Raw genomic sequence first — 16,914 nt, forward strand, 5'->3', positions numbered from 1 at the left:
GTACACATCCTAACATAGAACCTTACCTACCACTTCAGAACATCAGAGTTCTATACACAACAGTACAGAATGCTACTGTACACAACCTAACAGAACCTTACCTACCACTACAGAACATCACACCACAATACAGAACGCTACAGTACACATCCTAACATAGAACCTTACCTTACCTACCACTACAGAACATCAGAGTTCTATACACAACAATACAGAAAGCTACAGTACTCTTCCTAACATAGAACCTTACCGACCTCTACAGAACATCAGAGTTCTATACACAACAGTACAGAAAGCTACTGTACACATCCTAACATAGAACCTTACCTACCACTACAGAACATCACACCACAATACAGAACGCTACAGTACACATCCTAACATAGAACCTTACCTACCACTACAGAACATCACACCACAATACAGAACGCTACAGTACACATCCTAACATAGAACCTTACCTACCACTACAGAACATCAGAGTTCTATACACAACAGTACAGAAAGCTACAGTACTCTTCCTAACATAGAACCTTACCTACCACTACAGAACATCACACCACAATACAGAACGCTACAGTACACAACCTAACATAGAACCTTACCTACCACTACAGAACAAAATAGAACCATACAGACTGCTATAGTACATAGTGTCGTACTCTTCTCTCTCTTTCGCTCTCAGTGTATAAAGTGCAGACAGGCGGCGGCCTGCTTTGTTTCGTGTGGTTCTGTGTTTGGGAAGATTTTCTACGCTGTGTGTTCTATGGTTGTAACTCTGCTGTATGATGTCATGATTATTCCTGCTGAGGAACTGTTGATCGGTCCGTCTCTATTCATTCTATCATTAATATAAAAATTAAAAGTCGTATAATACTTCTGTACTCATGTTCCTGAATGTCAGGATAGAGAACCACACGGTTTTGTGACTTTAACCAAATTCCAGGCTGAGAATTTGCGCCTCTCAGCGTGGACCACTTCATTCTGGATAGAAGCGTATTCGGCGATTACCTCAGGTGTGTGTGTGTGTGTGTGTGTGTGTGTGTGTGTGTGTGTGTGTGTGTCCCCTGCTCTGTTCTGTTGAGTGACGATGACTGTGATGGCCTTGGCGGACCGTGTACAAATGTGTTTGTTCTTTGCAGTTCCTTGTTCAGTAATGTTCTGATGTGTGTAAATTAAGTACTTGTGGTTTGATGCCTGCTTTTTTACTGCTCTGTTTTTACATGAACGAATGCCAAATAAAAAAAGCTCCATTCACATTTGTCTGCTTCTCACTGAGTAAATATATTATTATTTTTATAAGTGAGACCACAAAATATCTGAAATTTCAAACGAAGGCCCTCCAGGCCTTGAAATGTGTTATTATCGTGTATGAATGCGGTCAAGCGCAGGAACCTGGCATGACCTCTACAGAACGAAGATCTGGGACTGCAGGAAGAAATGCTGTTGGACCCACCGATCACCAGTAAACCTTGCATCGATTTTATTATTACTGCAAACACATGCTTTATTTAACTATGATACACATATGCACATCCTGATATTAAACAGAGCTCCAGTCCATTGGATTTACTGTCATTTCCAGCACAAAATATTACTCACATGGAGACTATTTTTATTGTTTGTCAGTACAGCTCATATTTCATATTCTGTAAATACAACTAAAATGATTTAATTTGCTATTGTGCATTTCATGCGTTATTCTTACACTAATATTGGCATACCCCACATTGTCATTTCCACCAATGTTCAAAACCAAACAAATGAAAAGCATCACAGCCATCAGTATGATAAAATAGAGACATAAACTACACCAGTTAGTTGTTTTCAAATGTAAAACTACATAGAATTATTCATAATTAACCAAACGTAAAGAATATTAAACTGTATGTGGGGTGCAGAGCAGGGGAACTGAAATGCAGTCAGTAAAGATCCCAGACACACAGACGCCCTCCAGATCTGAACTCCTGCTGCAGCAGGACGTGGTGCGACGTCTTCTGCCCCCTGCTGTCCAGCGTCTCCATCTCCCTTCTCTGAAAAAGAACGCCACAATCCACATACTTTTTCCAAATGGCGAGACACATCTGGTTTAAATCGAAGCAGGTTATATTGTTATGTTTTTGGCTTTAATTTCAGCTTGCAACAGCTCGCAGCGTATCTGTGGTATGGTTAGAAATACATTTCCCATAACACACTGCGCCACTGTACGCCTTCCCGTGAATCTCCTTTTCAACATGGCGGCCCCGGTGAATGACTGCCCGGTTTTTTAGGAAATAAACCTTCACATTTTGCGCAGCTGAGTTGCGTCACACCGGGTTTAGGTGCCGTTTGGACTTGATCTCGGTACGGTTTGTGCGGTTGATGGTCCTGCTAATATCCGTGTCGCCGCTGCTAATATCCGTGTTAGCAGCCTGCTAACGACGCTGAGCCGTTTTAGACAGAATTCACTTTGATGGGAAACAGTTTCTCTACGGTGAACAAGCAAGAGAAAGGTGTTCAAAGTTCAAGCTAAAATCGTCGCCGAGTTCAGCGCTGCAATTGATCTTAATAATGTTATTAAATGTTATAAATATTCATGTTATGTCGGTTTTATTGAAGGAACTTTTGCAGCTGGGCGAGGAGACGCTGAATCATGTGAACAGGTCAGATTGCAAAAGTCCTGATAATCCCCTGTCTTCCAGAAGACACACCATGGCTGCAGGGTCCGGAGAAGACACGGCCATCGACATGACCACCAGCGAGAAGGTACCAGATCCTCCATGTTCCTTCAGATGTTCTAGAAGTTCTGTATGTGACCATGTCTGGTGTTCCTGGCAGGTCGTGGATCTGCTGAACCAAGCGGCTCTAATCGCCACCGAGAGCAAACTCACTGTCCTCAAGCAGGTGTGACAATCTTACTGAGTATTACATTTACATTAATTTACATTAGCATTACAGTGCATTTTCTCTATAACTCGTACATCATAATAGCAAAGAGAATCTTGAACTTTTAAATATCATATAGTGAACATTTGAGATCCTGGGAGCACCGATAAGGAAATGAATATGAATGATTTACTGCTCAGGTCCAAGAACTGATCATTAATAAAGACCCCTCGCTGCTGGACAACTTCCTTGATGTAAGTACAGCAGCTTTTGAAATGTCGTTACGGCTGCTCACCTTGCAGGACTGAACTTCTTGCCTCTTCTCATCCACAGGAGATCATAGCGTTCCAGACCGATAAATCCATGGAAGTGAGGAAGTTTGTGATTGGCTTCATCGAGGAGGCGTGGTGAGTTGTCTCTTCTGTTCCAGCCGCATGCAGCACGGTTTCCTGCTTTCACCACAATTCTGTTCCCCAGCAAAAGGGACGGCGAGCTTCTCCTGAAACTGATTGCCAACCTGAACATGTTACTGAAGGACGAGAGTGTGAACGTGGTGAAGAAGGTCATCCTCACCCTCACACAGCTCTACAAAGTGGCTCTGCAGGTGACCGCGTTGTGTAATGGTGCAGTAGCGTGTCGTTGGCTCTTGTTGTCCAGCTGAGTTTGGATTTTTGTCGGCCAGTGGCTGGTGCGTGGGAAAGTCGTGTCGGAGATGCAGGAGGCCTGCTGGGACCTGGTGACCCAGATGAAGGAGGACGTTCTGGCCATGCTCGACTCTGACAACGACGGCGTTCGCACTCACGCCATCAAGTTCACCGAGTCCCTCATCATAACGCTGTCGCCGCGAACGCCCGACTCCGACACGCCCAAGAAGCAGGAGGGTGACATCAGCCTGGACAAGATCCCCCGAGACCACTCCTACATTCGCTGTGGTCTGTGGATGTTGCTCTCGGGCTCCAGGCATCTGATTGATGCGTTGGTGGTTTATATGTTCACTAGACGTTCTCTAGACGTTCTCTAAGCGTTCTGTCTCTTTGTTCTTTTATTTTGGGGGTTCCCCGCTCAGACGCATTATGTGAAGAGGGGAAATCTGCTCTGGACAAGCTGCTGAAGTTCATGGTTCATCCTGCCATCTCCAGCATCAACCTGACCACGGCGCTGGGCTCCCTGGCGACGCTGGCCCGCCAGCGGCCGATGTTCATGTCCGAGGTGGTGCAGGCGTACGAGACGCTGCATGGTGAGGGCTCCACCCACGCGTCTCTGCTGTACAACAACGTGTGTCGGGGTGTCGTGACGTCTGCTGTTCCCCGCAGCCAACCTGCCGCCGACCCTCGCCAAGTCCCAGGTGAGCAGCGTGCGGAAGAACCTGAAGCTCCACCTGGTGGCCGTCCTGCGCCACCCCTCCAGCGTGGAGTTCCAGGGCCAGATCTGCACCCTGCTGCTGGACCTGGGGATGAACCAGAACGAGATCACGCGCTGCACCCCCTCGCCGCAGGTCCAGCGCAAGAGGGCGCGGCCGGACGCCTTCGCCGAGGGCAAGAAGATCAAGATGGGTGGGACGGCGGAACCCGCAGAGCAGACTGTAGGAGAAACGTCTGGTTATTAAAGTCGTGTGTGTGTGTGTGTGTGTTTTGTGATGTTTCTCCAGAGCCTGCTCTCATAGAGGATGATGAAGATAAGGAAGAGCCGCCCCCGGTACTGGCGCCCAAACCGTCCTCTGCGCCGGCGACGCAGTCGGCCCTCGACCTCACAGCCGAGTTCCTGCTGCCTCTGCTCAACCCAGAGAACGTGGCCAACCTGGTACGTCTCTACACCAGATCCTGCCGCTCCTGGTACAAGCGCTTTCCTGACTCCGCCCACTGCTCCGCCCGCAGGTGCTCATCAGCATGGTGTACCTGCCGGACGTGATGCCCGCCTCGTTCCAGGCCACCTACACGCCGGTGGAGTCGGCCGGCACCGAAGCCCAGATTAAACACTTGGCCCGGCTGATGGCCACTCAGATGACCTCTGCAGGACTCGGGCCAGGTAGGCGAGGGACAGCAGGCGTGTCGGGGCCACGCCCACCTCCAACACCAACATTATGGGAATGTGCACCGCAGGCCTGGAGATGTCTAAATCCCGGGAGGAGGAGCCGGGGAAGGACGCCGCGGTGGGTGAAGGGGCGGCGGACGACTTGGTGGGGAAGGACCCCATCATCAGGCGCAGGGTGTCGGCCGTGTCCCTGGGACAGGCCATCTCCGTGGTGGGCGGCTACGCCGGGAAGAGTCTGTCTGACTCCGACGATACAAAGCAGCTGAAGAGGCTGCCGGAGCCGATTTTACCCGCCGCGCAGACCAAGTAAGAAGCTCCTCCCACATTCCCTGTGATTGGTTGCTGGGGTCCTCGTTCATTTCTCCTCCTCCTCCTCTCTCTCCAGAACCCATGGCTCCAGTGGGAGGAAGAAAGTTTTCCGACTGGCCGACGTGGTTCAGCCCCTGACAGACACGCAGATTGAGAAGCTGACCAACATGGCCGTCGGTCGCATCCTCCAATCAGAGAAGGCCATTGCGCGGAGTGGCATGTCGCATGTGAGGCTGTGTGTTTTATGTCCTGTGTGTTGGTGTGTGTACGAGTGGATGTTGACCGGACGGCCGCTCCCTCCCCAGGTCCGGGTGAAGCTGCTGTCTCGTCTCGTGACGCAGTTCGATGGCGTGATGAAGGAGGACATGCTGCAGTTCATCCTGCAGGACGTCCGCGGCCGCGTGGACCTGGCCTTCTCGCTCCTGTACCAGGAGTACAACGCCTACCTGAGCCAGCTCCCGGCGGCCCTGCTGGACCGCTACGAGCACTGCCTCTTCACGCTGCTGTCCGGCCTGCAGGAGAAGCCGGAGCAGCGCGATGGGTGAGGACGTTCCCCTTCACTTCAGAACCTGCGTTAAAGGTCCCTCACATTCATGTTGGTCCCCTAATGCTGTATCTGAAGTCTCCTTCCGAGTCCCGTCCCACAATGCGATTTCCCAGGACGCGCCGTTTCGGTGTCTGTAGCTTTAAATGCTAATGAGCAGGAGAGAGGCGGGACGAGGAGGAGAGCGGCCAATACAAGTTGAGCGTGTATTCGCGGAAATGACGTCAACAACACCGTCCACCGGCCATTTTCCAGAAAAGTCTGATGTAACGGAACTGAAAAAATACTTTTGTGCTCATTTTTACATCCAATCATTACAACTGCAGTGCTTCACGTGTTTGGAAGCCATGACGGTCGGTGGAGATCATGTTTTAGGGGCGGGGTGGGAAATTCTCTGGGTGGAAAATGCATGAGACACGGGAGGTAACCTTTCCCCTTATGATGTCATAAGGGGACAATTCCAGATCCGACCGTCTGAGGTGCCGCTCTCTGAACGGTGAAGCAGAATGACCGAAACGCTCTTTACACCGACCGCCATTTCTAGCCACTGCAGGACCGTAGACAGGCTGGGGGAACTCGTATTAATGTTCAATCATCTCATGGCAGCTTTAAAAGATGAAACTATATCCTCACTGCCCCCTGCAGTCTGTTCACCAAATTGGTGCTGGAAGCCCCTCTGATCACTGACTCTGCGCTGGAGGTGATTCGGCGTTACTGTGAGGACGAGGTAAGGAACCTGCTGTAGGTATGAAGTGGAAATTGGACATGTCCTCAGCCTCCCTGTGTGTGTCTCAGTCGCGGGTGTACCTGGGCATGACCACTCTGAAGGAGCTGATCCTGAAACGCCCCTCCAGACAGTTCCAGTACCTCCACGTCCTGCTGGAGCTCAGCTCCCACGAGAAGGAGAAGGTAAGGAGATCCTCCTGCAGCTCCACGCCGACCCGTCCTCCGCCGGCAGGGTGACGTGTGGCTGTCGTGTCCCCGCAGGTGCGCTCCAACGCCCTGTCCTTCATCAAGCGCATGTACGAGAAGGAGCAGCTGAGGGACTACATCGAGAGGTTCGCCCTCAACTACATGCAGCTGCTGGTGCACCCCAACCCGCCCTCGCTGCTGTTCGGCGCCGACAAGGACACAGGTGACGAGTGACGGAACAATGTTCCCGAGTCCCGGTTTGGTGGTGGTACCGAATATTCTGTAAGAAATGCTCTTCCAAACGGCATCTCTGAGAAGAACTGATGTTACATCAGTGTCATTTAGATTTACGGCATTTACCAGACGCCCTTATCCAGAGCGACTTACAGTCAGTTACAGGGACAGTCCCCCCCTGGAGACACTCAGGGTTAAGTGTCTTGCTCAGGGACACGATGGTAGTAAGTGGGCTTTGAACCTGGGTCTTCTGGTTCATAGGCGAGTGTGTTACCCACTAGGCCCCTACCACCCCGATATACCACCCAGTGTCGTCATTGGGTGGTATTTGTCATTGTGATACACAGCAGCACACGGTGCACACAGTGAAATTTGTCCTCTGCATTTAACCATCACCCTGAGTGATGACAGGCACCCGGGGAGCAGTGTGTGGGGACGGTGCTTTGCTCAGTGGCACCATGGCGGATCGGGATAATGTGCAGAATCGTCGTGATGCGTCCATTATACGAATCATCTCACTGCTGTTGTCCTGCAGAGGTGGCGTCCCCCTGGACGGAGGACACGGTCCGGCAGTGTCTGTACCTCTACCTGTCCCTGCTGCCCCTCAACCACCGGCTGGTGCACGAGCTGGCGGCCGTCTACACCGAGGCCATCGCCGACATCAAGCGCAGCGTCCTCAGGGTCATAGAGCAGCCGGTGAGACGCCGCGGCGCCCCGGGGGACGTGTCTTCACGCTGACGCGTGCGTTTAACCATGTGTCTCTGGGGTTCAGATCAGAGGAATGGGCATGAACTCCCCCGACCTGCTGCTGCTGGTGGAGAACTGTCCTAAAGGAGCCGAGACGCTGGTCACTCGCTGCCTGCACATCCTCACCGACAAAGGTCCGTTCTGCTGGTGCCCGCCGTTCGTAACGAGTGTTACCATCAAGACGAGAGTCCGAACGTGTGTGTTCCTCCTCAGTGTCCCCCTCTCCAGAGCTGGTGGAGAGGGTCCGGGATCTCTATCACAAGCGGGTTCCTGATGTCCGCTTCCTCATTCCCGTCATCAACGGCCTGGAGAAGGTGGGTTGCGTTGATGCAGTCAGTGTGTGAGTGCGTGTGATACCAAGTCATGTTCTTGTCCTGTTCTCCTCAGAAAGAGGTGATTCAGGCTCTACCCAAGCTCATCAAGCTGAACCCCATCGTGGTGAAGGAGGTCTTCAACCGGCTCCTCGGCACCCAGCACAGTAAGCTGGCGTTTCGTCCTGCGGCCCCCAGCATCTTCTGTGCAGCTCGGCGCTGAGATGTGTGTGTTCCTGCAGGTGAAGGCAGCTCCTCCATGTCTCCGCTGACCCCCGGCGAGCTGCTCATCGCCCTCCACAACATCGACTCCACCAAGTGCGACATGAAGTCCATTATTAAAGGTCACCTGACCACGTGCTCACCAGAAAGTCTTACGGAGTGTGTGTTTTATAAGCGGCCTTTCAAAGTGTGTGTGTGTGTGTGTGTATGTGTGTGTGTGTCTACAGCCACCAACCTGTGTTTTGGCGAGAAGAACGTGTACACGTCTGAGGTTCTGGCCGTGGTGATGCAGCAGCTGATGGAGCAGAACCCCCTCCCCATGCTGCTGATGAGGACCGTGATCCAGTCCCTCACCATGTACCCGCGCCTCGTCGGCTTCATCATGAACATCCTGTCCCGCCTCATCCAGAAGCAGGTGTGGAACCTCAGCTCCTCAGTGTGCGTCATTCAGGGGAACATCAAGAACCGGATGAGCAGTTAAGGGAGCGGCCCCGTAATCAGAAGGTTGCCGGTTCGAATCCCGACCCGCCAAAGTGCCACTGAGGTCCCCTTGATCTCGGTACCGTACCCACACGCTGCGCCCACCGCTCACCAAGGGTGATGGTTAAATACAGAGGACACGTTTCACTGTGTGCACCGTGTGCTGAGTTACAGTGTGTAGAAAGTAGAAAAGAAGAAAGTGAAGTGATTGTCACATGTGATACCCTGCAGCACAGCCCACGGTGCACACAGTGAAATTTGTCCTCTGCATTTAACCCATCACCCTGAGTGAGCAGTGGGCACCATGACCGGCGCCCGGGGAGCAGTGTGTGGGGACGGTGCTTTGCTCAGTGGCACCTCAGTGGCACCGTGGCAGATCGGGATTCGAACCTGCAACCTTCTGATTACGGGGCCGCTTCCTTAACCGCTAGGCCACCACTGTCACTTTGTCATTTTTTCTGACATTAGAAGATTCCTGAACATGGGCTGCTGTTTAATCGTGGTAATCGTGGTAAATGTGCGGCTCTCGTCTCCGCAGGTGTGGAAGTACCCGAAGGTGTGGGAGGGCTTCGTGAAGTGCTGCCAGCGGACGAAGCCCCAGTCCTTCACCGTCCTGCTGCAGCTGCCCCCTCCGCAGCTGACCAGCGTGTTCGAGCGCTGCCCCGAGATGCGGGAGCCCCTCCTGCAGCACGTCCACTCCTTCACGCCACACCAGGTCCCCTCGTCACCCCACGCCGTCACTTCTCAGGCCGAGAGGCGGAGCTTCCACTCATACTCTGCTGTTTTACAGCAAGCGCACATCCCGGCGTCCATCATGGCCGTGCTGGAGGTCAGCAGCCAGCAGCCCGAGCCCATGGAGCAGGTGGAGCAGGTGGAGCAGGAGGACGTGGACAGAGGGGTCCGTGAGCGGAGGGACGAATCAGAAGCTGATTTATAGCTGAGTATCAACAGGTTAACGGTCCTCCCTTCCTTCTGTCCCCTTCCAGCTGCTGATGCACCACGCCCCCGCCACACCTGTGCAGGTGGAGGTGCCACCACCAGCGGCAGCGGCGCAGCGTCCAGAGACACAAGCGCAGTCGGCGGCGGCGGCCACTAAGGAGGAAGAGGAGGAGCCGATGGAGGAAGGCACGGCAGCAGCTCCGGATGGAGAAGACTCTGAGATGACGATCCAGCAGGTAACGTCCTCGCCTGTCCACATGGCCACCGCGGAGGTGTCGCCGCAGTAACGATGTCACCACCGAACGTTCCGGCAGGAGGAGACCGCCGAGATGGACGCCGGCGCCACGCCAGCGCAGCAGATGGAGGGACGTCAGGACGAGTCTTTACCTGAAGCTGCTGATGCCGGCGAGCAGCCGGTGGACACCACAGAAGACAGCGGCACGGAACCGGAGTCTGGACCCGCCGAGACGGAGTGACGCACAGATTCCTCCTTTCAATCTTTTCTCATGGTTTTGTTCACATCGTTTGGTTAATAATAGGAAATAAAATCTTTTATTTCTACTCTCTGTGGTGCCGTAGTTCTTCTGCAACTAAAATCACCTTCAACCGTCCAAATGCGCGTTGAGAGCTGCAGGCCCATCTCTGTGGTCCCGGAACCAGAGAAAATGCCCGTTTCCGTATTTCTGGAGCATGTAAAGCTTCAGCAGGTCAGACTCTACCATGATGGGCGTCTGGGAGTCCAGTACTGGTTCTGTGTGCTGGAAAGCTCAGTTAAAGAAGTCCATCAGAATCGATCAACAATATATAATATAGTCTAATATCGAACACGTTTTATAACGACCACATAAAGATCATTAATAATAAAATGGTTAACGGGCTTCCCGACGTGAGAGCTGCGCATGCCCAGTTCGATCCGATTTCAAACACGTCTTTTTCAGTAAATTCACAGCAAAGGACCGAAACGTCATATAACGATCCGCCCCACACGCACCTGTAACCCGTCTTCCCTGGACCTGTCTCTTCCAGGGACTCTGCGTTGTGATTGTACAGTAGACAGGACACAGGATGGTTGCAACTGACGCTTTTACTGTAACAACTCTGTAACAAATAAAACATGGGTTGTGGATGCAGAGCGTCTCACACAGGGCTCCCCTCTTAATAGGTAAGAAAGGATCTGACCGGAGCACGCATGCGCACGCAGGTTCCCGCGTAATCAGCACAATAATGCGCGCGCTCGCACACACACCCAGAACCAAAAGGCGGGAGATATAAAAAAAACATATAGAAGCAAACAAAATGCACATAACTGAAAAGAAGGTTGTATGTTTTGGTGAATTGCAAATTACATACCCTGTTACAATCACCCCGCCTAGAAATTCACCAAAACCATGTACACTGTCATAACCCACTAAACCATTCAAACAGTCTGATATGTTTATACATTCCCTCTAGACCAGGTCATCCAAAAAGAAATCACTTCTTTGTTCAATTAGAAAACTATCCATTAGGCGGATTTGAAGAATAAGGACGGTTGATCAGGCCTCCCACCCTTCAAGAACTTAAAGGTGCAGTCTACACCCCCATAACATCTGGTCTCCCCAAATACAGACTGATGAAGTGCAAACCCGTTACATTCCACCATCACACAAAACAACCGAAAAACCTTCCTAGGTCACAAATTAGGAATTGTTTAATGGTAAAAGTCCCCACCCAACAGGTTTTTGAACCATTACTTCTATAAGCCTGTTGACTTTTTTAACCATCCTCCCTGCTCTTGTAACTACTCTGTCCCGGACCGTAACTTGGTCTGATCTAGGTGGTCCCATGTGGTGATGGTCAGAGGGTCACTGTTTGGAACTATGTTTGTCTGTTTATTATTGGTGTCAACCGAAAGACTATCTGGAGAAGGATCCGTAACAGGCTCCGTCTCTTCATAGTTGGAATGAGTGTTGAATGGACTAACAGCCGGCACAACATCCTGTCCACCCATGGCTTGTGAAACAGGCACTTCTGCTGCACAGTCTTCACCATCTTCAGAGTTGGTGTCAGACAGCACCCATGACAATGTCCGTGCTTGAGAAGATTCCTTGTCCAAACTACTAAACTCACTTAATTCCTCACCCTCTCTGAGATCATAATCACTGAATGAATCTTCCTGTGATTGACTTTGCAGTGTGTTGCTCACTGGGAGGAAGGTTACGTCCAAAAGAAGGTTTCTGTGCACAACCTTGCATTGCCCCGTGGCATTCCTGATCTTATAGATGTGTGTCTTGGGTTTTTTCTTGACAACCGTGTACACTACAGGTTCCCACTTGTCAGCCAGTTTCTTCTTGCCCCTCTCTCCTTTGTTGGCCAGTAGAACTCTATCTCCAACTTGAAGAGAGGTTCCTTTGACCTTCTTATTGTACTGACGAGCCTGGCGTTCCTGTTCCGTGTGTTGCTGAGCGATTCTGGCAGCCTCAGACAGATATGTCAGAAGGGTCCTGGAATAACTGCTGAAATCTCCCACAACAGGATCTTGCACAATAGTCTTACCTCCCTTGGTAAATTAGATATTACATCCACCTTGGCTGGATCCACTGCCACTCCTCTCTGATCGATGACATGGCCGAGAAATTTTACTGACCTCTGTAGCAGATGACATTTTTTTGGACTTAGTTTCAGGTTGTTCTCTCTCAGTCTTTGAAAGATCACTCGGAGTCTGCTCAGCGCTCCTTCTTCAGTGGGGGCAAAAACGAGAAGGTAATCCAAATAACAAAGTAGACTAGATAAATTGAGATCCCCAAAAATGTTCAACATCATGCGCATGAACGAGGCTGGGCTGTTACAGAGTCCTTGTGGCATCCTGTTGTATTCATACAACCCGACAGGCGTTGTGAATGCGGTGTACTTTTTATCCTCCTCGCACATGGGGATGTTGTAAAACCCAGAGGTTAAGTCCATTGTGCTAAAGAAGGCATTACCCCCTAATGCTGCGAGACAGTCTGCCTGGTGAGGGAGTGGATGAGCATCCTTCAGAGTTCGCGCATTCAGCCACCTAAAATCTGTACAGATCCTTAGGCCACCATCCTTCTTCCAAACCAGAACGAGGGGAGAAGCATATTCGCTGGTGGATTTACGAATTATTCCTCTCTCCTCCATATCTGTGAGCACTAGGCGGAGCTGCTGATAGTGAGCAGGAGGCACCCTTCTGTATGGCATGCGGAATGGACGCTCATCAGTCAGACGGATGCGATGTTCAACAGCGTTCGCTCTACCACAATCAAGCGGTTGCCTGGAGAAGATGACTGTTGACTGACTGCTGATTTGACTTGAATTGATGTCGAGGTCTCCCAGTGCAAGATTTGTCAACCTCTCTTTATAGTCTTCCTTGGTGGTAAGTGGCACATGTTCTTGCCCTGTTCCCCCCGTTTCACAGACGTTTTGTTTGATGTCAAAGTCCTCCACTGCAACACAAGGAGAAACATCAGCCACCTTGGAATTCCTCTTTAAAGTGACTACCTTTGTTGAAAGATTCGTTATCTTCATTGGCACCCACCAATCCCCCCACGTGGGTACAATGGTCCGACCAACCAGAATGTCTCTTGGTCTGGAACGGGAAGCACTAGGCTCTATCATGATTGTGCTACCTGGGGACACCGGTACATTGTTGGGTAACTTGCCCCACACCAAGTATTCCCTCTGAGGGAGTAGTGTGACGGCACGGGGCAGCTTTACTGTGCCAATCTTGTCAGGAACTTCATTGCCCCTCCATCTATGGTGCATGACATCATGTCTATGAAATGTTCACAGTCACGGGGTGAATGTTCATTCCCCGCACACACAACCTTCCAATAATCCGGATGACTTTTCATGACATGCATGAGACGTTTGATTACATTCGATCCAATGATGAGCTCATCATTTTGGCCTGACACCACAAAAACGGGGACGATACACTTAGTTTCCTAAACAGTTAATGTCAGATCATAAATGCATTTGGGATGAGTCTGCTTTCCTCCACAACCAACAAGCATGATTCTTTCTGCAGATTGGGGTTCCCCTTCCAGAGCTCCAGCTTCTCTAAGAAGACTCTCAGCTGCCTCACTCATGGTACAAGCCATAGATCCAGTGTCCAACATGCCCTTCAGTTCCACCTTGTCATTCACTGTCACCTTTGTGTAGAACAATTCACTAAAAGCTGGCACTTTTCCTGACCCCTGAATCACAACTTCGTATCCTTCTGGCTTGACAGAACAGGTGTTAACGTAAAGACGTTCGAGATCTGAATCATCCATTTTGAGGGTTCTTTGTTCGCTCCCCACACTGCCCCTCCCCGAGTGTGGGTCTACTAGTTTTCCAAAGCATGGCCCACCTTGTCTGATCGTTGTTTGTTGCAGTCTTTCTTCCAATGACCTGGAGTGAAACACTAGAGGCACAGATTCTCTCTTTTACAGTGCATGAGTGTGGAATGTCTGCTATCACCACAAACTTGACAGTTCTTCTTGTGGTAACGTTCTGAAGTTACCCCCAGGAATGGTGTCTGCACCGGGGTTGCCACTTGCACATTCTGATGTGACATCATGCGGTCCATTAGACTGATCAATGAATGTAGCCCATTTATTTCACAACCCGAATTGCCAGTTAGAGTAGGTTGGCTGTAATGTGACTGACTAGCAGCAGTAAAGTGGAACAGAACCAAAAAAACATCACTGCTGATATTCAACTTTACAAAAAGACAAAAACATAATCATCTGATATGTAAGTAATTCTATTGATTTACATAGAATGATGACTAGAAAGTAACTTATATCCCAAATAAAAGGCACATCATATTTAAGGATATGACCCAATACTCATCATGTACAAATAAACCGATCTTTCATCACGATTACAATATGTATTCAGTATATAGCAATAATAATATCAAAGTTTCTTCAGTATATTTTCCGTCATTTACCTGCATTCATGTTGTTCAGTTTCTCCACTTTGGTCTCCACTGATGTTAGTCTGGTCTTCAGTCCTCCAATCTCTGCATTCAGAGCAGAAAATATTAAAACCACAGTCAGTTCCTACGTGAGCTTTACTAGAACCAGTGGACTTCTCCGTCTCCTTTTTGCATTTCTGCTTATTCTACAACACGAATTCATAAATATCTGAACAGAATGAAGACCCCCACTACGCTGGTACGTAAACTTGGTTAATGAGTTCATCACATGATACCTGAGTTCTTCTGTTGCAGATCTTCTACTTGGTTCTTGACAGCTGTCAGCTCTGCTGCTTGCTCTGATGTAGGTGAAACACATAAAATGAGCAGAAATCTTCACTAAGAAAATATGATTAGAGATCATTTCAATCCAGCACCTGCATTCTGATGAGTCAGGTTCTGCACATTCTGCTCATTGTCATCCATTTGGATCTTTACAGCCGTCAGCTCTGCCACAAGTGCAGCAATAATGAAGGAATAATTCAGTACTTTATGGTAGATAATGGTATGGCTTATTTCTATAGGAGATTAAAGTGTTTTAATGACAGGATGGTCGCATATAACAGTTAATTTATATGGCTGTATATGGCAGTTTATGGCAGTATATAATAGTTTATGGATGAATATGGTTTCATATAACAGTTCATTTATATAATCGTTTATGGATGAATATGGTTGCATACAACAGTTCATTTATATGGCTGTATATAATAGTTTATGGCGGTATATGAATGTACATTACTGTATGTATGGATGTATAACAATGTATATTGATGAGATGTCGCTGATTGTTCCCATGCTCAGAATTACTGTAAAAAATTAAATGGTCACTCTTGTAAGCAGCTTGGATGTGAACGTTAGACTGTCTGTTCTGCATTACCTGCATTTTCCATCTTCAGATTCTCCAGGTCTTTCTGTACGTCTGACAGGACAGCATCTTGCGCTTATATACAAAATAATACAGATGTCTGTTATTCTAAATTATATCTACTCATTACTTGTAGAGAATTGAATTACTGTACTGTTATTATAACCTAAACTAATCATAACCAATGAATAATAATTCACTGTTTATGTTAATTATACAGTAACTACATGGAATTCATACTATGTGTGACTAACTAATACTATTTGTATAGTATATTTTAAACGATAATATTTGTCAAATGTCATTTATGCACCTGCATTCTCCTTCTTCATGTTCTCCACTTCATCCTTCATGGTCTTTATCTCCACATCTTGAGCTAAATACCAACATTAAAGTCTGTGAATGATGTTCATACTGGTCTCAGTGTTGTTGAATTAATATTGCACATTTAGAAGATGTGATTACCAGTGTTTTCTCTCTCCAGAACTTTGAAATCCAGCCTCAGATCAGGCACCATGTCTTCAGCGTCCTTTAGGTTGGTCTTCACGTTCTCCAACTGGACTCCCTGAGCCAGCATCGTGTCCCACAGGTAGTAGACCATGTTCCTCAGGTACTGCAGCTCAGCGTTGATGTTGCTCTGGTTGTTCAGAGAAAGAGCTCTAAATGTGGAGAACAGCAGGAACTGCAAGGAGATGATGACCCTCATCTTCAACACAACCAGGTCAGCTTTCCACTCATCTAGACTCTTCTCCGTCTTGGCCACTCGGTGGTGGAATGAACTTCCCCTCGAGGTCAGAACAGCTCAGTCACTGAGCACCTTCAAACGGCAGCTCAAGACCTTCCTCTTTAGAGAATATTGAGATGAACTTGTGACCTTCTTCTTGTCTTCTGTATAGAATCTACAACAGAGTGAATAAAAAGATTGTATTCATAGTTGGGGGTCCTAGTGAACCAGAATTGACCACTTCATCCATGGTGACATGGAAGCACGTTGTAAGTCGCTCTGGTTCCTGACAACTGCTTTACAAGGACATAACATGAAACAAACCAGAGGGTCACCACAGCCACCACCACCATTACAACTACAGCTTCAGGGATCTTCAAATGGACCAGTAGCATCATTATGGACACGTAATCTAGACCATGACACTGACTACATCCTGGACTTCTCCAACCCTACAACTGTAGGACTTATTATTATATCATCCCCAACCCTGCACTGACACCATTTGAAGGCTCACTCTACCCTGGAAGGGGGTCCCTCTCTCTATCACTCCTTCCCAACGTTTCTTCCTTTCTTTTTTTTCTCTCTCCTAGAGTTTTTTTTGTGTGGAGGTTTTCCTTGTGTGCAGAAGGGTCAAGTGTGGGGGTGTCAACTGTAGGGCCTGTCAAAGCCCATTGAGACATACTGTATGTGATTTTGGGCTATATAAGAAATAAATGTTGTTGTTGTTGTTGTTGGTTAAGGACGTCTGCCAAACGCCTT

General features: G+C 49.0%; 1 protein-coding gene across 2 annotated transcripts; it reads left to right on the forward strand.

The window, feature by feature from the left end:
- The first annotated feature begins 2,203 nt into the window (after positions 1-2,203).
- On the forward strand, positions 2,204-10,155 carry LOC114780391 (symplekin-like). 2 transcript variants are annotated; one of them, XM_028967667.1, is made up of 27 exons: positions 2,204-2,343; positions 2,682-2,745; positions 2,818-2,883; positions 3,066-3,119; positions 3,199-3,272; positions 3,343-3,469; positions 3,548-3,797; positions 3,932-4,102; positions 4,179-4,418; positions 4,514-4,665; positions 4,740-4,890; positions 4,965-5,202; positions 5,282-5,432; positions 5,511-5,746; positions 6,395-6,476; positions 6,545-6,658; positions 6,737-6,884; positions 7,431-7,591; positions 7,668-7,776; positions 7,856-7,956; positions 8,030-8,120; positions 8,196-8,297; positions 8,403-8,590; positions 9,194-9,370; positions 9,446-9,553; positions 9,642-9,830; positions 9,909-10,155. In XM_028967667.1, the coding sequence occupies exons 2-27, from the start codon at positions 2,692-2,694 to the stop codon at positions 10,068-10,070; spliced, it is 3,696 nt and encodes a 1,231-aa protein (XP_028823500.1). In that variant the 5' UTR covers positions 2,204-2,343; positions 2,682-2,691; the 3' UTR covers positions 10,071-10,155. The 2 variants fall into 2 exon arrangements, with proteins under 2 accessions (XP_028823500.1, XP_028823501.1); XM_028967668.1 differs by having other exon boundaries at positions 2,206-2,343; positions 2,599-2,745.
- Positions 10,156-16,914: the final 6,759 nt, after the last annotated feature.

This window comes from Denticeps clupeoides, unplaced genomic scaffold (assembly GCF_900700375.1).
Source record: "Denticeps clupeoides unplaced genomic scaffold, fDenClu1.1, whole genome shotgun sequence".
NCBI lineage: Eukaryota > Metazoa > Chordata > Actinopteri > Clupeiformes > Denticipitidae > Denticeps > Denticeps clupeoides.